This window comes from Doryrhamphus excisus, chromosome 6, assembly GCF_030265055.1.
Source record: "Doryrhamphus excisus isolate RoL2022-K1 chromosome 6, RoL_Dexc_1.0, whole genome shotgun sequence".
Taxonomy (NCBI): Eukaryota; Metazoa; Chordata; class Actinopteri; order Syngnathiformes; family Syngnathidae; genus Doryrhamphus; species Doryrhamphus excisus.
The window spans coordinates 2,395,822-2,416,484 of NC_080471.1; the positions used below are offsets into that span (position 1 = coordinate 2,395,822).

The window sequence follows — 20,663 nt, forward strand, 5'->3', positions numbered from 1 at the left end:
TTTTTCAATATACACACACAGGCTGCAATAATGCAAGCCACGGGTGATCGGCTTTTACCATCGCCGTTGAAATGGAATACAAACGCGTCTGCATATGTTGATCACGTGCTTTTCCATGGAAATTGGCTGATGCTGATCAATGGATGCTGATCAGAGCCTCCCTAACAGTAACTTCTCTATTTCTAGGCATCAAGACCTCCTAAAAAACTTCATAATTTTGGGAAAAGGTCCAACTCCATTAGGAGGAATCCCAGTGCTCCAGTTATAAAGAGGAACTGGCTTTATAAGCAGGTAGGGTATATTTCTATGCTTCCATCTATAAGGTTTTATATGATCATCATAACAATATCATAGCATATCATTAACGGGAAATTTGTATTGGTCAGTATATGCATGTGGACGTCATGAAAAGATTCAGACACACGAAGAGTTGTCCCCGCTAGATTTCCGTGAATAGTCCTCAGAAGCGTATTTGATGCCATACAGGATGTGATTTCTTTGTCCGGTGTTGCTACTCAGGCAGCACAAGCAGCGCCTGAATAGCAAGCCCTCATCAAGGCTCCCGCTCGCAGCAGCCGGGTGAAAAGGGGATGCTCGGGGCGGCCGTTTGCCAGACAGGACTCTCAGGCTTCCTAAGTGGCAGACTCATTTACTTTTGATTGCGGCCTCCTTTCAATGCCTGATGGCTTCCTTTGGTGGAGCTGCCAGCTGCTGCTTCTTTGGGAGCTCAGTCGGGGTGATGGAGATCAAGAAAGGACATACAATTCTGCTAGCAGGAATAAAAGCTGGATTTCCACTTATTTCCCTGCCTCTTTGAAACCTAGAAGCCATTGAAGTCTTGCTTATGGAAACACTGCAAGACTTCACTTGATCCGTGAAAAGCCTATCGGTTCTTCATTCTCAAGTGAAGTCTGATCAACGTCTCATGAAACATATTGCTAATTACCGTAATTCCCGGTGTATAAGTGTATACATTTTTTTGTACCACTACTCATTGTATGAAAGCTGTGCCGCTTGCGAGTTACAGTAGAAGAAACAGTAGGAACCAATCATGAGCTACGAGCTACTGAACTCACGGCAACCTCGTCAACGCAACGCAAAGGTCAGACTCACAGCGTCATCTTACAAAGAAGAGTAAAATCATCACACAGCGGCTTAACACTCAAAAGATATACCTCAGAAATATACAAGACAAATACAAATAACAATTTAAAAAAAATGTTTAAATAGAAAATAGCAACTGTTTCAACATATTCCCATAATGCATTATTCACAGCGAAGCAGTTCATTGGCCAATGGTTTCTGTGTTTCTTAGCTTTATCTTTATTGTCATTGTTATGATAAAACAAAATTAAAGTGCATGCCAGTCAGTGCATGATTGAAGACCATACATAAAAGCTATAAAAGAGCCTAAAAACATATAAAACATGTAAAACGTGTAAAAATAAATATATATATATTGCATCCATTCAAGCCTACCTTCATTAACAGTCCCTAGGTTACCTCGTAGCATGAGAACTATTTGGGCTATTATTGAGTTTTGCCTTTAAACTCTTATTGGTACTTCGCTTGTATATTTCTGAGGTATACGTTTTGAGTGTTAAGTTGCTGTGTGATGATTTTAGCCTTTTTATAAGATAACAGCGTGAGTCAGACTGATGACATGGACCCTATGCGGTTTATAGTCCAGTGCGGCTCATATATACTGTATGTACACATCTATTTTTCTCTTTAAATTTAGTAGGTTCGGCTTTTTAAAATACGAAACCTTGTGCAGGCTTGCCGAGTTCCCCACTTGGCCGTATGGATAGTCATTTCTTGTCCTTTGCAAACTAACTGTGCTCGTGGCGTCCTTGCAGGACAGCACAGGGATGAAGTTGTGGAAGAAGCGTTGGTTTGTGCTGTCAGACCTGTGCCTCTTCTACTACAGAGGTGAGTCATCTCAACTTTCCAGAGCCTTAAGCCATGCCCTCGGCTACTTCCATTCAGATGGACTCGGGTCCCTCCAGTGAGTAGCCTACAGGTACAGGATGTCAGGAGGCAGCGGAAGTGGTGGTGAAAGAAGCACGGCTCGGATAGTACAAGCATGCTTTTAAAGGAGAACCTATGCCAGAAAATGGATTTCACCCTGAAGTTCAACAAGGATCCTGGAATCTAATTGGCTCCACACACTTTATGGTTTCACTCTCATGAATACAAAAACCTAATTTCCCTAAAATGTCCTTGTTATTTCCACAATATGTACAGTAATATAATTCATAAGTAATTATTTCTTTACAAATTTGGTTTATTTCTTATACTAAGAATTAGGGATGAAATGATTCCTTTGAGGCACGGTGGTCTAGGGGTTAGCGCGCAGACCTCACAGCTAGGAGACCAGGGTTCAATTCCACCCTCGGGCATCTCTGTGGGGAGTTTGCATGTTCTCCCCGTGCATGCGTGGGTTTTCTCCGGGTACTCCGGTTTCCTCCCACATTCCAAAAACATGCTAGGTTAATTGGCGACTCCAAATTGTCCATAGGTATGAATGTGAGTGTGAATGGTTGTTTATATGTGCCCTGTGATTGGCTGGCGACCAGTCCAGGGTGTACCCCGCCTTACGCCCGAAGACAGCTGGGATAGGCTCCAGCACCCCCGCGACCCTCGTGAGGAAAAGCGGTAGAAAATGAATGAATGAATGAATGATTCCTTTGAGTAATTTGAGTACATCCATTACCAAAAATCTCCCGCTTCCAAACTAACAAGAAGCGAGTTCACTCTGTGCATTTCTTTCAGCGCTATGAACGGAGTAAGCGATTTTGTCATACAAGCTCTTTGTCTCGGCGGGTAGAGGCGGGGCCGCTTGTGTACACACAGCGTGCAGCAGAGTGTAATAGTAGAAATTGTAGTAGTAGATTGCAGTTTTTTTACTTAAAATAAGTTAAACTCTTGTGTCTTGTGACACCACTAGTATTTAGAATCGCTCTTTAACCAAGCAAAAATATATTTTATCTGATTTAATCAAAGAAATTGTTAGTAGAATAGCCCAATCGTAGAAAATGTGATGTCAGCAGCCCATTATCAAAAATAATTGGCGTTTAAAAATAAGCATCACATATTTTTATTTTTTAAAAAAGATACATTTCTGATGATCAGTCAGTAGAAAACATCGAGACAAAGAAATGGTTGCGTTATGATCAGCCACGCTGTCCCAGCAACGATGTCAGTTTAGGCAGCAGACGCAGTAAAAGCCCGATTCCAGTGATGCTGATTCTGCTCAATTAATGCCCGGCCTCTCATTCCGCTGATCAGGATGACATTGGGTCTGTGTTGTTTCTGCTGTCTGACAATCCTGTTGCCGTCTTTCCGCCCACTGACCGACAAAAGCCACGGGCAGAAGCTGTGAACCGAAAGGATTTACTCAGATGGGCATGTTGAGAAACTGTATCCATCAGCATGGATTGGATAGAGTGGTTACAATCTCGCCTGTCCATCACGGCCAAAACAACGGCTCTCCGGTGTTCATCAGACAATTAAAGTGCACTCAGGATCTCCCACGGTCTTAGCTTATGTCCAGTAAAATTCAAAATATGTTTAGTTTTCTTGCCCACTTTCTGCTGTGTGCAGCAGATTCCAAGTATCAAGATGGGAGGTTGAGTTCTTGGCTTAAAACTTAAATCTCAATGCAACCCACCCCCTGCGGAGAGTGCTTTATTGTCAATGTGGAGCCTCATCTGCAAACTTAATGAGGATTAGAGCTGTGCAGGATTTGGAATCAACACTCTTCTTTTCCGCTAACTGCACTGTGGAACTACATCCGACCACGCCCTTTGGAGTTTACTTTTTTTTTTGTCTGAATCCTTTAAACACACACAACCACGATGCTATGATGATACACCGTTTGTCTATTGCAGATGAAAAAGAAGAGGGGATACTTGGCAGCATCCTCCTACCAAGCTTTCATATATCCATGCTGTCTGTGGACGACCACATCAACAGAAAGTACGCTTTCAAGGTCAGTACTTTTACCAGAAAACGTTTCGGGGGCGAGTACTTCAGCGGAACACCATTTTGCCCCCCTCCCCCCCAAAAAAAACAAAACAAAAAAACATGAAGCATGAACACATTAAGGTAAAAATGGAGGATTTGTAAACAATGGTACATGTATGCTGTACATTAGGGTGCATCAAAAAACACAATTATTGAATTTTAATATGGCTGGGTACTAAAAGTAAACTAAAAAAATATATATGTCGAAACAACACATATTTAGGGGTGCCACCATAAATCTGTTTTTGTGGAATAAAGTGGTGAACAGTTCAATGGTCGCCATGGAGATTTGAGGTCAGCAAAGACTGCAGCTCAAGAACTCTCATGTGATCTTTATGTTTTTGTTGGTATTTATACTCCTATTACATATTACCAGCAAATCTGTGTTTTTTTCTTTGTAATTTGAATGATTTATAGGTATTTAGCGCTCATTGTCTCTACTGTAGCTAACATTTGTGGCTACAGTTTGCTAATGACAGTTAGCTAATAGCTGAGCAGGCATAACATCAACAACAGTAATATAGAGTAAACAGTATTACTGATGCCTCATATTTATTGAGAGTAGTACTGTAGTCGTACATAATGTGATATACACTTGTCCATGTATTATTTTAGGCACTGTTTAGTGCTCATTGCCTCTACTGTAGCTAACATTAGCTAGCTACAGTTTGCTAATGACAGTTAGCTAATAGCTGAGCAAGCATAACATCAACAACAGTAATATAGAGTAGACAGTATTACTGATGCCTCATATTTATTGAGAGTAGTACTGTAGTCGTACATAATGTGATATACACTTGTCCATGTATTATTTTAGGCACTGTTTAGTGCTCATTGCCTCTACTGTAGCTAACATTAGCTAGCTACAGTTTGCTAATGACAGTTAGCTAATAGCTGAGCAAGCATAACATGAACAACAGTAATATAGAGTAGACAGTATTACTGATGCCTCATATTTATTGAGAGTAGTACTGTAGTCGTACATAATGTGATATACTCTTGTCCATGTATTATTTTAGGCACTGTTTAGTACTCATTGCCTCTACTGTAGCTAACATTAGCTAGCTACAGTTTGCTAATGACAGTTAGCTAATAGCTGAGCAAGCATAACATCAACAACGGTAATATAGAGTAGACAGTATTACTGATGCCTCATATTTATTGAGAGTAGTACTGTAGTCGTACATAATGTGATACACACTTTTATTTATTTTAATTCAATTTAAATTTATTATTTTAGGCACTGTGCAGCACAACCCACCAGCTCTCCTAAGATGCTGCCCTCAACAACTAGTTCCTTTCAGACTAGCAGTCTCAGCTTGGTCTTTGGTCTGGGCCCCCTTTGATGACCCTATAGAAAATGATCCTGTATACAAGTTCATTGTACTCAACATTTCCAGGTCAACTTTTTGGCAATTAGACTAGAAATTGCACATTTTCCGAAATTTTACAAAACGTTATGTGTGAGGTGGCACCCCTAAATCTCAATGGATTTCCTCAAAACTTTGCAAAAGACATTTAGAAAACATAAAAAAAAATGTTTTTTATTAGAAAAAAATGGAATGCCAGCCAAATCGATATTATGATTTATAAATATGTGATTTATAAATATTACTGACTGGTTAAATGAGATGTGATTTTGTGTAAAAAATATTTTTTTTTAGGGAGGGAGATTAAAATTCGACCAAAACTTTGCACATGTGCGAGTATGCACCGCATACAGAAGGTATTAATCAGTCATGTGATTAGAGGGAAAGCCCTGACTTACAGGGCGGTAGTCATAGTATTTTACGCCGTCACCGTGGTGTGTGTGCAGTTTGCGTTCCCTGACAGTCAACAAGTTCCCTTGCCAAGCCAACCAAACAGAGACACCAAGGAGTCAGTAGAAGATCTCCAACCACACGCCCCGCTTCTTTTCCAACCTTGTCACATGCTTCCAGAGGGGCAGTCGAGGCCGCGAGGGGAATGCAAGAGGAGGGCATGACCTCCTCTTGTCTGCACATTCTTCCTTCTACGTTGTTAGTAATTTGGGGGTCGTGGTACTTCATTCACAAAGACAAAATTAGTATATTGAGGTTGTTCAATAACTCTTCTTTTTCTCTGTCGTGTCTGAACAATGTTGGCCGCGAGGCACCAGGCCAACCGTGTTGCAACGTGTCCGCCATATGATTCACTGCAAGGTAAGTGTAGGTTGATTTGCAGCTCTTATATATTCTCAGTGCCGTTCCTCTCAATGTTTGCATTATGATAGAAGAAATTATTTATTTGAATTAGTTGCAATTCAAAATCCCGGTGAACACGATGCATTTTTTTTTTCCTCTTTCAGATCCGTGTACATTGTCATGACAGGCGACACACCCCAACATGCGAACATACTACTTTTGCACTGACACAGCCAAAGAGATGGAGTCTTGGATGAAAGTGATGACAGACGCCGCCCTCGTGCACTCGGAGCCCGTCACAAGGTTTGTAAAAGACGTATACACGTGGGGGTCCTCGGTTCTGTGCCGCCGCAGGAAACTTGTGCATGGCAAGTTTTTGACCAAAATTTTTGGACTTAACTAAAAATACTGGCATACGGCCACGCCAGCTCACGCTCATGTTGTGATCCCGTTGCTTCCTGGTTGTGGTAGAAGTGATGCTGCTGGATCGACTATGGAATGGAAGGCTTGGATCGGAGGGACAAGATTGGAGATTTTAGATGCAGGCCGATACAATCCACTAGTGTGTTTTTTTTTTGTAATTTTTTATGGTATTCATATTCATATTCACCACTAATATTCACTACTCCTTTGGTCAACCATCATTAAGGATAAAGATCGAATGCTAAAGGGGTCATGGATTTAGTGCGCTGTTACAAGGAGATAATCCTTCCAGACTAGCATGGGACAATAATTTAAGAAGGTAAAAGTTTTGAGTGAGTAATTAAAGTAGAATTTTGGTGTACCTCGACTTATATGACAGTCTAGGAATGGAACATGTTCCTACCCCGACGGCCACATGTACTCATGCAGTCATTGCCAACGTTGTAAACCAGTCATGTGATATTCTATTCCCATTCTAAGCTGGTTGGCTTTACTGGCAACGCTTGTACATGCATTTGGGTTTGCTGAAGAAGATCAGGGGCTGGGGGGGGGGTCGGGGCCAGGTGGGTTGGCCGGCGGGGTTGGCGGTGTGCTTCGGCAATGTCCTGGGGTTTTGCTGGGGTGTCCGATGTTCCCACTCTTCGTTTGTTTTTTTGTCTTGTGTAAGATTCTGTGATTATATGTGTGGGGAAAAAATCAGAAGGGGTAGGATTTAATAAGCTTTGCTTCTTCCTGCTCCTTTTCAGACATGTGTAGTAATGAGGTGTTGTGTGTGTGCATGTATGTATATGTATATATGTATATATAGGGAGCAACGTGCAAAGAAGCGCCACAAGCATATAAACCAGGGGTGGGCAAACTACGGCCCGGGGGCCACATCCGGCCCGCCAAGTGTTTAAAAACGGCCCGCCCGTTCTTTCCAAAATATTTAATTTAAACTTAACATACATGGCATCATGGCTTGTTACGTGTAACATATGCCCCCCCCCATAAATTTTGTTAAAGCAGTTTGGCCTGCAAGTCAAAACATTTCCCCACTCGTGATATAAACACTTGGTACAGATGATGGACAGATCAGCAGTGGCGATACTTTGGCTAATGTTACTTAGCAGCCTGCGTCTGTACGGCTCTTTAAACACGGGCAAAGCGGAGGCGTAACGTTCAAGCGCTTTGTCTCAAGCCGAGCAGTAGAGCCCAAACGGGGGTTTTAAAGGTGTGATGCCGCTGCAAGGTCCACCCGGACTAACAACACACACTCCTTCCATCCTGAGCGCGGAATTTCAATGGAGGTTTTTGATGGGCTGAATGTTCTTGGAGGTCGGTGGTTGGGGGTGGTTGGAGGAGACGCCGTTGAAGCGCAAACTCTGAAGGAATGCCTCACCAAATGCCCCTCTCGCCGCTGACCCAATAAGCCCCTCTGCCAAGAGGAATTTGCTGATCTTTGAAGCTGTGACCTTGAGTCCTGGTGAGTACTGGTGTCAATTACCATTGGAGACCTCCTAAAGAAGTACAGATTTGTAGAGAGCAGCGAATGGATTACTCGAGGCTGAAACGTGCTCTGGCAGAGGCTGTGTGTGTTTTTTTTTTTTTTTTCTTTCTTGGAGATCTCACGTTCCCTTTTACACGCCTGGTCGTCTCTGGCAGCTGGAGGAAACATTGTGCAGTCCTCTTTGTTTCGAAACCTGACTGATAACAGATGACTTCCATCTGTTGAGAAGGAATTAGGATTTACAGGTAATTTGCTTGTTTTTTTGCTTTTGTCAGGTTGGACAAGCTAAGAGTGGAGCAGTGTGGACCTCGGGAGGTCAATCATGTGGCCAATCACAAGCCGCCCTTGACACAGCCCGAAATCGAGAACAACGAGCGCAACCGCGAGGTGGACCGCGAGCACTCGACAGCGGAGGACAGGAAGCAGCGCGATGCCGAGCGCTACGGCTTCCAGACGGATGGCGCGGACCCCGATCGCCCCCTCACCAAGATCAACAGTATCAAACTGCAGCCTGCCCAGGCAGCGGCCGTCACGGTCAAAGCTGCGACACCACGAAGCCCCGCGGAGACAGACGGCTTACACCACAGCCCGCGGCTCAACGGAGCTTCTGAAGCGGGTCCCTCTGATGGTGACGGCGTCCCCCATCAGCGAAGTCCGAACTACGAGCCAGACCGGACGCTGAGCAGGACCAACTCCATGCAGCAGCTGGAGCAGTGGGTTCGCACCCAAAGGGGACGCACCCAGGATGACGACACCCGGAGGTTTGTTTGATTGTTTTGCGTTGATATTGTGTATTATTCTTTTATGCGTACTTTCATAAACATTCACAACAATTTTTGATTCAAATATTTAATATGTCATTCACCATAAGTCGGTGGCAATTTCCGTTTGTCGATAAGATAAGATAAGATAAGATAAGATAAGATATGCCTTTATTGGTCCCTCAGTGGGGAAATTTGCATTGCACAGCAGCAAGAGTACAGAATCAGTTAAGCAGTACAAAATACTACATACAATATAATACTACAATATAGAAAAATAAACAATATAATCTCTGTGAATAACCACCTTATCCTGGTGGAGGGGTTGGAGTGCCCGAGTGATCCGAGGAGCTATGTTGTCTGGGGCTATATGCCCCTGTTAGGGTCTCCCAAGGCACCCCGCCCGGATGTAGGATACCGGGGCCTCACCCTGGAACCAGGCCCAGGGGAGGTGCTCGCAGGCGGTGGTCGGGCCTGGACCTGGTCTTCGGCGGCCAAATCTGGTTCTTTGGGACATGGACCCGGACGCCTCCCTGGTGAGGTGTTCCGGGCATGCCCAGCCGGGAAAAGGCCCCACTTCACTGTATTTATGAAATCCAACCGCAGTAAAACCGCCATTCCTCTTCCACAGCATCACATCGTACCAGACACTCCCGAGGAACATGCCAAACCACCGGATGCCCTACGTGCCTCGTTACGGCGACGGTTACCGCAGCATGCCCAGAAACAGCATGGCACAGCGGGACAGCATCTGCAGCATCTCGCCATCGCTGTACGAGCAAGCCCTGGGTCCCCCGATGGCCGAGAAACGCCGCTTCATGCGCAACGATACCATGTGGCAGCTCTACGAGTGGCAGCAACGCCAGGCCTACACCAGGCCCGCACCGGGGACCTACGGGCACATGTCCAGCCCCAAAACCATGATCAACCTCTCGGAGCACGCAGCGCCGAGCTTCTCCATCCCGCCCTCACCCTCCCACGGATCCCTGTCCACGTATGGCGGCTACCCTCACGCTCGATCCTACAACATGAGCAGCGCCCGCTCGGAGATGGCGTCTCCCGTCTACCAAAGAGACATGAGCATTGACAGACGGCAGAGGCAACAAATGCACAAGGTTAGTGGAGAACCGGATGACGTGTTCAAGTCCCTTTGTTACCTCTGCCAAGGTTGTTATATTTGCATCTTTTTCTCTGTGGGTTTCTATTAACCTAGATTTTTTTTTTAGTTATCTTTTTAAATTCTCGGTCATTAAAAAAACGTCACACAGTAAATGTTTTTCTCTTTGAGTTGATAAAAGAATGTTTTAAACCTTGGCAACCGACTCACTTTGCTCTCTCCGGTTTTCTGTCGGCTTTGCTGTTCTTATAGTGAACCAACGCTCCGTACAGGAAATGAATGCAAGGCTTTTTCCTCTATTATTTCCTGTCTCTTTCAGTATGCCTATCCACCCGATAGAAGGTCGATGCCCGTAGGAATTCCGGTCCAGACTATCACCGCCCAGTCTCTCCAAGGCAAGACTGTAAGTCTTAATTAGTTTGTGTTGCTTTCCATCTTCTTTACGTAGTAAATAACACCCCACTGTTGTGATAATCATAAATAGTAGCGTCAAGCCCAAGGTCCTAGAACCATTCGTTGGGGTTCTTTTCACGTTGCGTCGACACAATTTTAGTCTTAAGACGACCTCGTGACAGAATGTTAGGGAAGAGTCGCATCTTCAGTTGGCTTCTTTCTTCTTTCAAGCGTTGGGATTAAGAGTGCCGATTTACTTGCCGCTCGTCTGTAGAGATTTGAAGACGCTGTCGCTCACAGCTCGCTAAGCCAGCTCAGAAAGTCCCCGTCGGCAATGCCGAACCGCCTCTCTGTCTTGAGTGGAAGTGGGGTAGCATGCATGCCGCCGCCGCCGCCGCCCCGGCTACTCCCACAGTCAGGATCTGCATGAAATTCAGTACCTGGCGGCTATGGTGCATCTCCTATCCTGCTGTGTTCTCTCCTTCTCCCCCCCCCCCTCCCACTACGCTGCCCCTGCTTGGTAATGGCTGTGCGTCCCACACCCCCCCTCCCTCCTTTGCAGCCTGAGGAACTGACTTTGCTTCTGATAAAGCTGCGGCGGCAGCAGGCAGAGTTAAACAGTGTCCGGGAGCACACTCTAGCACAGCTTACGCAACTAAACATGGATGGCGACAACCCAAAGGTCAGCCCCCCCACAAAGGATTCCTCTGCAGGCATGTTTGTTATTGTGTGGTGTCTCTGCCATCCATCTCCCACCTCCGCTGTACGTCCTGATGAAAGGCTTGGGTGTCATTCACACGCATCCTGACAAATCACTACTTGTATATAGTACTGTATATATATGTATGTACTATACATGTGGATGTAATACAATTCATGACAAATTGTTATGATTATGACAGCAAAACTGGCAGAAATACCTGGTACAAAATACCAAAAATACTGTAATTTACAACTGGAGGACAATTTGATAGCGGCAATGTTTGACTAGCGCAGTGCTTCTTAACTAATTTTAAAAATAATTTTAATTTTAAAAATAATTTTAATTAATTAAAATCATTCTTATAATATTATATTATATATGTTATATTATTATATTATATAATATTATATAATTAATATAAATTATTATTATTAAATTAAAATTTATTTAAAAAATAATACAAAAATAACTAAATTTATATTAGGAAAGCAGGAAGTGAACAAATGTAACAGTTAGTGATTGTAAAAGTACCAGATGGAGGGGTAGCATTTAATAAGCTTTGCTTCTTCCTACTCCTTTTGGACATGTGGAACTGGGAACTGATTATGGGATGCACTCAATTGGAATCTGATGCACGTTCAAATGAAATAAAACCATTACCATTACCATATACGCTATTTTGATATACAGCTGAACAAGCCAAACTATAAAATAAAGTGTAAAAAAGTAGAATCCGATACTTAGTTTTTCGGTCTGGTGACTGTCGTTCATGTATGATATAGTTTCCATATGCATCCCTGTCTGATGCAGGACACGGTTTAGTTTCCTCATAGGAGCCATGAGCGACCCCAAATCAACATCAGGCCCATCTTAGCAGGGCGGGCAGTTGATGAAGTTATTTAGCTTCTGTAAGGAGTCCAGGCAGATGTTGGCAGGGGAATGAAACCTAAAGCCATCGGGAAGCTTAACGTGGTTTTGGCTGCAAGCAACACGTGATATAATTAAATCAGGATCAGGACATCTTTAAGATGTCAGAACTCCGATTTGGCTCATGTAGGTCAGCTGAGTGTGGGGTGGGTGGCGGGGGGGGGGGGGGGGGGGTGCCATCACTTCAGACTAATTGTGCAGCCCACGTTAAACTGCCGCGACGCAAGCCAAGCCCAGCTGTCATATGGAGTCATTTCTCAAGTCCAAGTGTCCCCCCGTCACCCCCTCTTATCAACCCCCCCCCCCATCTCTCTTTGCTTGTCGTGAAAGATGTGTGAAAGATGAAAGAAACACACAATGTGCCTCACTTCCTGTCATTCTTCTTCTTCTTCTTGCCGCTGATGCTAGAATGATATTCTGTCTCATCATCTCCAAAGGACTCTCTTGTATTTGGACGCACAGGTGGGGCGATGCATGGTCACGTGACCCCCCCCCCCCCTCCCCTTTTTTACATTATTGGAACACAGTGGAACCCGATTCATCCAACTCATCAATGAAAACACATATTACATTGCTTTTCTGCACTCTGTGTGCACGCAGGCCGGCCCCGCCTCCACTCACCGACACAAAGACACTGTATGACTTACAAAAAGGGCTCACTCCGTTCATGAACGCACCACGGTGCTGAAACCAAAGTCCCAAATAAGTACGGTTGTCAGCGACGGCTTTTATTGTGGCGAGTCAGTCACTCTGAGGGGGTGGGGGGGTCGACTGAAGCGGGTTCCACTGTACTTAGACCCTAATCCTGACCCCAGCACTCACCTATTTCATTATGGTGACCTCATCGTTTATTTGCTTAGTCTTTATTTTCATTTGTGCAACCACGTCACGCATGCATTTTATGAATTATTGGTTATTGGAGAGTATTTTTTCGAGCTAGCCATATCTGCTTTTAACTGAACTCTTGGGGGGAAAAAAAGCGGGTCTCGGTATAGCCTAGGGGTGGGCAAACTTTTTGATCCGCGGGCCGCATTAATTTAACAAAATTGACGGGGGGGGGATTATGTAGTATTGTACACGTAACATTTTTACGCCTATATTTTTACACATATTTTACATGTAAAAGTGTCAGGCAATCTGCTATATGTGCACTTTGAAATCATTTATTTGATGTAAAGTGTGTTTCTCAATGTATTATTATTATTATTATTATTATTGTTATTGTTATTAGAATTATTATTATTATTAGTTATAGTAATGTTATATTATTATTATTATTTTGTTATAATAATATTACTACCATTATTATATTAATATTATTAACAACAATATTAATATAATAGTAGTATTATTATCATTATTTGTATTACTATTATTGTGCTTGTGCTCCTTTTTCCAGGAGTATTTTGTAATATTACTACCATTATTATATTAATATTATTAACAACAATATTCATATAATAGTAGTATTATTATCATTATTGACATTATTATTATTATTATTATTATTATTATTATTATTATTATTATTATTATTATTATTATTATTATTATTATTATTATTATTATTATTATTATTATTATTATTATTATTATTATTATTATTATGTGCTTGTGTCCCTTTTTACAGGAGCATTTTGTAACAGACCACATCAAATAACGAAATTGATAAAGCAGCTACCTCAACCATCAAAAAATTGGCCCAAGCCACGATGCCAGGTTGTACGTTGAGTTCAAATGAAATATTTGGAAAAAACAGGCGGGCCATATTGAAACACTTGGCGGGCCGGATGTGGCCCCCGGGCTGTAGTTTGCCCACCCCTGGTATAGCCACACCTATTTTCTGCAGATGAACATGTGTGTGTGTGTGTACCTTTTTTCATGGCAAACATGCAGTCCACAGCAAGCCGCAAAAAACCTTGTTAGCGTCGTCTTTGTGGTGCAGCACTGCTATGAACTGACTATGGCTCCTCTCCACACTGGACTAGATGAAGGACAATGACCCTTTAATCATCATGACTCACACTTTGATTGAGAACTCGGCCCCCAGGCCTCAACTTTACCAGCAAGTAAGGCCAACTTGAGGCTGACTGTTGTGTTAACTTTGCAATGCTCCGTCCTCCATGGCATTCTGAAGACTGGTTGTATCTGTCGCTTGTGTCACCAGTGCCAACTGTGCCATTCATTGCTTTGACTGTTGTGTTGCAATGAAAAGTCATGCCCGTATGAACATGACTTGGAAATTGACAAAGTAGAACGTGTGCTCGGAATACCTCTCGGGATGGTTTTTGGGGCACAGTTCACTTTAGAAATGTCTCTTCAGAATAAAAGCCCCATCACGGTGTGAAGATGAGGGATACCGCAGAGTAAGGTATCCACTCGTGCATGTCCGACTTGTTTGAATTCATGATAAATCATGACATCATGGATGATTTTCAAGTCATCATCGAAGGCGTCTGGTTGGTGGACTTATCCACGGAGATCGGAACATATGGCCGCCCTTTCTAAAGAGCGCCCCCAACCAACCCAACCGCTCACAACGGCTGCATCGTCACCTGTTCAGCTGCTGGCCGTTTGTCACTCGTCGCGCTGTCACACGCCGCTAAACGTGAACGTGAACGTGAGCGTCTGCATGCTCTGTGGGGAGTATTTGTCTGCCATGTGACCCAACCGGGGAAAAACATCTCACATTTTGCAAATGTCAGCGTGGAGGCCATTTTTGGATGTTGGCTCATCAGTACAGTCACGGTTCAGACATCACTCTCTCACGCCGTCACGTTTTTTTCATATGTTAATGTTAGTTAATATGTTAATTGATGTTTTTTTTGCGCGAGAGGCAAAAAGAGGTGGTGACGCAACTACACAATAGAAGAGCTCATGTTTGGTGCAGGTTTAAGCCATAAAAAGTGCATTTTATTAGTCTATAAAAACCTTTTACCACCTTCCAAATGTGTTAGAGCCCTCTAGACATGACCTAACACCCCTATAGTGGCCCTATATGGCTGTATGAAGTGGTAGGTTTTGGCCTTCTCACTTTGCGCTTCCTCCCCACTCTATTGTAGATAGTCAGCACCCGTTTGGTAGTAATCAGAGAGTGAGAGAGAAACGACTGAAGTTTTGTCTGTTTCATATTGTTGTCCATTGAAAAGACTTGGACTTATTTTTCCATAAACGTAAACGAGCCGTAAACGTTTGAAAGCAATGCATTATTGATTCATTCCCTACCAAAGAAGTATTAAGACATTTTTTCAACCCTAACGCCAAATCCTAAAGATGTATTTATACCTCATTGATGGTTTTTTTTTTTTTTGCAAGAGGCAAAAAGAGGTGGTGACGCAACTACACAATAGAAGAGCTCATGTTTGGTGCAGGTTTAAGCCATAAAAAGTGCATTTTATTAGTCTATAGAAAACCTTTTACCATTTTCCAAATGTGTTAGAGCCCTCTAGACATGATCTAACACCCCTATAGGGGCCCTATATGGCTGTATGAAGTGGTAGGTTTTTGCCTTCTCACTTTGCGCTTCCTCCCCACTCTATTGTAGATAGTCGGCACCCATTCCTAAATATGAATGACCAAAAATTTGTGGAGGGTTATGTGTTTGGTAGTAATCAGTGCTACTACTCAGGTGCGGGTGCATTATTTTCAAAGACCAAAATGTATTATTATTATTATTATTAGTTATTTATTTATTCTGAATCATTATCAGCAAAAAAACATTGGACATGTCATTGGACATTCTTAATTAAAATATGTACAGTGGTGCCTTGGTTAACATCATTAAACGGACTTAAACCAAAACGGACTCTAACCAAAGCAAATGTTGCTTTCGAACCCAGACAATCCCTCGGGTGAATAGCTTTCCCTTTTAGTCGGCATCATTGTCAACAGGCTGCCACCTGCCATTTCCCATAAGCCACCGTGTTGTGCCGAGAGACAGAGAAGGCGTGGGTGATCCGACATCATAATTGTCCAACAAAGTGGTTTTGACTGATCTGCCGCTGTCGGTGTGTGCTATCGCCCTTCATCACCGCCGTGTCGCAAAATCCACGCAGTATTTTGTCTCTTCATAATAACGTTTTGGTGTTTCTGTCTGATGATCTGATCTTTATTGACAGCTCAGTCCTGAAGACCCCAGAGAGCGCCGCTACATGCCGGAAGAGGGTGATATTGACGTAAGCTCCGTTCTCCCCCCCCCATCCTTTAAGATATACGCTGTGTTGACCACCATGTGTTTCCTCCTCAGGCCAAGCTGAGCCAGTTGTGTGAGCAGGATAAAGTGGTGAGGACGCATGAGGACAAACTCCAGCAGCTGTACAGAGAGAAGGTGACTCACCACTAAATGACTCGCTGTTGCTTTTTCTATGGGGGGACTCTTAAAAGCAAGTTTTGTCAGTCCGATATTAAAGATATTCCATCAAGGCCTAATCCATTTGGTCTGCGTGAGCGAGAGAGCGAGAGAGAGAGAAAAACAACTGAAGTTTTGTTTCATGTTGCTGTCCATTGAAGACTTGGATTATTTTTCCATAAATGTAAACGTTCCATTATTTACTCATTCCCTACCAAAGTATTAAGACATTTTTTACCGCTAACACCAAATCCTAAAGATGTATTTATATCTCATTGATGGGTTTTTTTTGCGTAGGAGGCAAAAAGAGGTGTTGACGCAACTACACAATAGAATAGCTCATGTTCGGTGCAGGTTTAAACCATAAAAAGTGCATTTTATTAGTCTATAGAAAACCTTTTACCACCTTCCAAATGTGTTAGAGCCCTCCAGACATGATCTCACATGAACACCCCTATAGGGGCCCTATATGGCTGTATGAACAACGAACCAGCACGGTTTATTAATGAATCTGCTTCTGCACTGCCACGACAGGAGCACTGTACGGCAGGGGTGTCCAAAGTGTGGTCTGGGGGCCATTTGTGGCTCCTAGGGAATATGCTACACCAGGGGTCTCAAACTCAATTTACTTGGGGGCCACTGGAGCTAGAATCAAGAATAAGTATTAAGACATTTTTTTTTAACGCTAACACCAAATCCTAAAGATGTATTTATATCTCATTGATGTTTTTTTTTGCGTAAGAGGCAAAAAGAGGTGTTGACGCAACTACACAATAGAATAGCTCATGTTCGGTGCAGGTTTAAACCATAAAAAGTGCATTTTATTAGTCTATAGAAAACCTTTTACCACCTTCCAAATGTGTTAGAGCCCTCCAGACATGATCTAACACCCCTATAGGGGCCCTATATGGCTGTATGAACAACGAACCAGCACGGTTTATTAATGAATCTGCTTCTGCACTGCCACGACAGGAGCACTGTACGGCACGGGTGTCCAAAGTGTGGTCTGGGGGCCATTTGTGGCTCCTAGGGAATATGCTACACCAGGGGTCTCAAACTCAATTTACTTGGGGGCCACTGGAGCTAGAATCAGGAATAAGTATTAAGACATTTTTTTTTTAACGCTAACACCAAATCCTAAAGATGTATTTATATCTCATTGATGGGTTTTTTTTGCGTAAGAGGCAAAAAGAGGTGTTGACGCAACTACACAATAGAATAGCTCATGTTTGGTGCATGTTTAAGCCATAAAAAGTGCATTTTATTAGTCTATAGAAAACCTTTTACCACCTTCCAAATGTGTTAGAGCCCTCCAGACATGATCTAACACCCCTATAGGGGCCCTATATGGCTGTATGAACAACGAACCAGCACGGTTTATTAATGAATCTGCTTCTGCACTGCCACGACAGGAGCACTGTACGGCAGGGGTGTCCAAAGTGTGGTCTGGGGGCCATTTGTGGCTCCTAGGGAATATGCTACACCAGGGGTCTCAAACTCAATTTACTTGGGGGCCACTGGAGCTAGAATCAAGAATAAGTATTAAGACATTTTTTTTTAACGCTAACACCAAATCCTAAAGATGTATTTATATCTCATTGATGGGGTTTTTTTGCGTAAGAGGCAAAAAGAGGTGTTGACGCAACTACACAATAGAATAGCTCATGTTTGGTGCAGGTTTAAACCATAAAAAGTGCATTTTATTAGTCTAGAGAAAACCTTTTACCACCTTCCAAATGTGTTAGAGCCCTCCAGACATGATCTAACACCCCTATAGGGGTGTTACGCATTGCTGCCAATATTTTAATACAAATAAAATAAAATTAATAAATTAAAATAAAAGATTACAGAATCAGTTAAGCAGTACAAAATACACAATATAAAAAATAAATAAAATACAAAAAAATAAATAAAATTTTTAAATTAAAATAAAATATATACAACCCAAGTATTAACAAATGAACAATTTTACAAATTATATACAAATACAGTTTGCAAGATAATATGAAATATGAGATGAAATATATGACCAGTCTATACACTATGAGATCTTGCTAGTGAGTTAATATGAGTTAATATGAGGTATTACTTCAAAGTAAAAAAAAAAAAAAAGACTGGCGGCTTCTCCACCAGAAATTCCCTGAGAGACTTATCAAACAAATATATCTAATTTTTGCTTAAATATGTATATTGTTTTAGTAATAATAAGCCATATTCAACCACAAAAAAGCATATAGTTTTGAAAAAAAGTGTTTGTATGAACAACGAACCAGCACGGTTTATTAATGAATCTGCTTCTGCACTGATGGTGGAACTGACAAGTCGCGCGTCCCTGCAGCACACGCTGGAGACGGCGCTGCTGTCGGCCAGCCAGGAGCTGGAGCTGGGCTCAGACGACCCGGCTTCCATGCAGAGCGTCATCCAGCAGAGAGACTTACTGCAGAGCGGCTTGCTCAGCACCTGCAGAGAGCTATCCCGGGTCACAGCTGTAAGCCCATAAATACAATCCTAAATCTTTCAAAGTTGCTTTTTTTTTTTCCCCGTCTGGAAAAAGTTCAAGTGTTTTTCCCACATCAGGAGTTGGAGCGGTCGTGGATGGACTATGATCAACTAGAAGGAGCGATGAACGTGGCGAAGAGCGACTTGCTGGAGCAGCTTGAAGCGCTGAGAAGTACACAGGTGAGAATATCATCAATGTCTCATCTCTTGGCCTTCCAGCATCATTTCAAACCTCTTGTCACCTGCTTTTGCTTCTCACAGACGGACCCCCCCAGCCAGCAGCACGTCCACATTCAGAAGGAGCTGTGGAGGATCCAGGATGTGATGGAGGCCCTCAATAAGCACAAAGAGCAGAGACAGGCGGATGCCAGCATGGGCTTGTACGGGCCCAACTTCGGCAAGCAGAGAACTGAGGTGAAGCGCCGCCACGACAGGAGCACTGTACGGCAGGGGTGTCCAAAGTGTGGTCCGGGGGCCGTTTGTGGCTCCTAGGGAATATGCTACACCAGGGGTCTCAAACTCAATTTACTTGGGGGCCACTGGAGCTAGGGTCTGGGTGAGACTGGGCCGCATCAGGTTTTCAAAAAAAACAAAACAAAAAAAAACGCATTTATTAAAAACACAAAAATGAATAAAACAATATAAAATGAATAAAATGAAAAAACTTAAGAAACCACATATAGTTGGTGGGTAGACAAATTATTTTTTTTCAGATTAAAATTACAAAGCATTATTAGAGCCCTGTAGACATGACAAAACACGACTATAGTCACATTTATACTCTTTTTATTTACAACATATTGCGCAACTGCAGGGTCTTGAGACACATGCTAACTCGCAAACTAGAGAGCTAGCGACCTAAACGGTAGCCTTCAAGTTATTTCCTTTAAAATTAAATAGCCAAAAACTTACCACTTCCACACGGATAGGGAGGATAACTATTAACAGTTATTTAACCTTTAACATGAACATGAATCACTAACATTAAACTTTCATATCAAGGCGGGGGCCTCAAACTAGTGTCCTGTGGGCCACATTTGGCCCGCGGGCCGCATGTTTGACACCCCTGTGTTACACAAAAAAGGCAAAAAGTTTAAATATTGATAAGGTTTAGAATATCTTATACGGTACCACTCAACTGTTTGCACAAATCCTCTCATTCAAAAACTCGAAACCTCGCCTACTTCTGTAATTATACAAATGCTCATTATTAATCATGATAATTATATACTATTATTAATAGTAATTGTACAGTTTTCCCTCATTTGTTGTGGTTAATTGTTTCCAGGTAACCGAGTTTCCACAGAGTAGGATTCAATATTAACTCATTCAATATCAAAGACCTATTTATAAGTTTTTATAAACCCGAACGCCCGATCCTAAAAGTTTATTTATACGCACAAAGAGGTGATGACGCAACTGCACCCTAATGATGTCACATTTAGAGCAGGTTCAAACCATAAAAACAACCACAAGGTGGCAGAAGTGCATTTGATAAGAGTGTCAAAATGTTTTAGTTGGGAGCTGATATTTTCCTGAGACCCATATTCTACTGCTGATTACTAAAGAACAGAAAAAACAGAATTTTTTTTTTTTTCTAGTGAAAGACAAGAGTCTAATCTTTGTTTTTTGGTAGGTTCCATGTTTATATATCCATGCCTTGATAAATCAGTCAGTCAGTCAAAACAGTCGAAAATGGCTGGGATCGATTGAGTATTTATAATATGGCAGACGTGCATTTGATAAGAGTGTCAAAATGTTTTAGTTGGGAGCTGATCTTTTCCTGAAACTTACACATATTCTACTGCTGAT

At 42.5% G+C, this 20,663-nt stretch overlaps 1 protein-coding gene across 16 annotated transcripts in view; it reads left to right on the top strand.

The window, feature by feature from the left end:
- LOC131131339 (pleckstrin homology domain-containing family A member 5-like) overlaps positions 1–20,663 on the top strand; it is a 101,715-nt gene that overhangs the window by 71,396 nt on the left and 9,656 nt on the right. For 5 of the 16 annotated variants that reach the window (XM_058075965.1, XM_058075966.1, XM_058075967.1 and 2 more), the window contains 15 exons: positions 187–291; positions 1,860–1,932; positions 3,894–3,994; positions 6,379–6,494; positions 8,379–8,864; positions 9,496–9,979; positions 10,301–10,384; positions 10,937–11,056; positions 12,413–12,466; positions 13,993–14,073; positions 16,123–16,179; positions 16,251–16,331; positions 18,691–18,840; positions 18,930–19,031; positions 19,113–19,265. In XM_058075965.1, coding sequence (XP_057931948.1) covers positions 187–291; positions 1,860–1,932; positions 3,894–3,994; positions 6,379–6,494; positions 8,379–8,864; positions 9,496–9,979; positions 10,301–10,384; positions 10,937–11,056; positions 12,413–12,466; positions 13,993–14,073; positions 16,123–16,179; positions 16,251–16,331; positions 18,691–18,840; positions 18,930–19,031; positions 19,113–19,265 — 2,247 coding nt within the window. The other 11 variants (XM_058075968.1, XM_058075974.1, XM_058075973.1 and 8 more) reach the window with 8 other exon arrangements.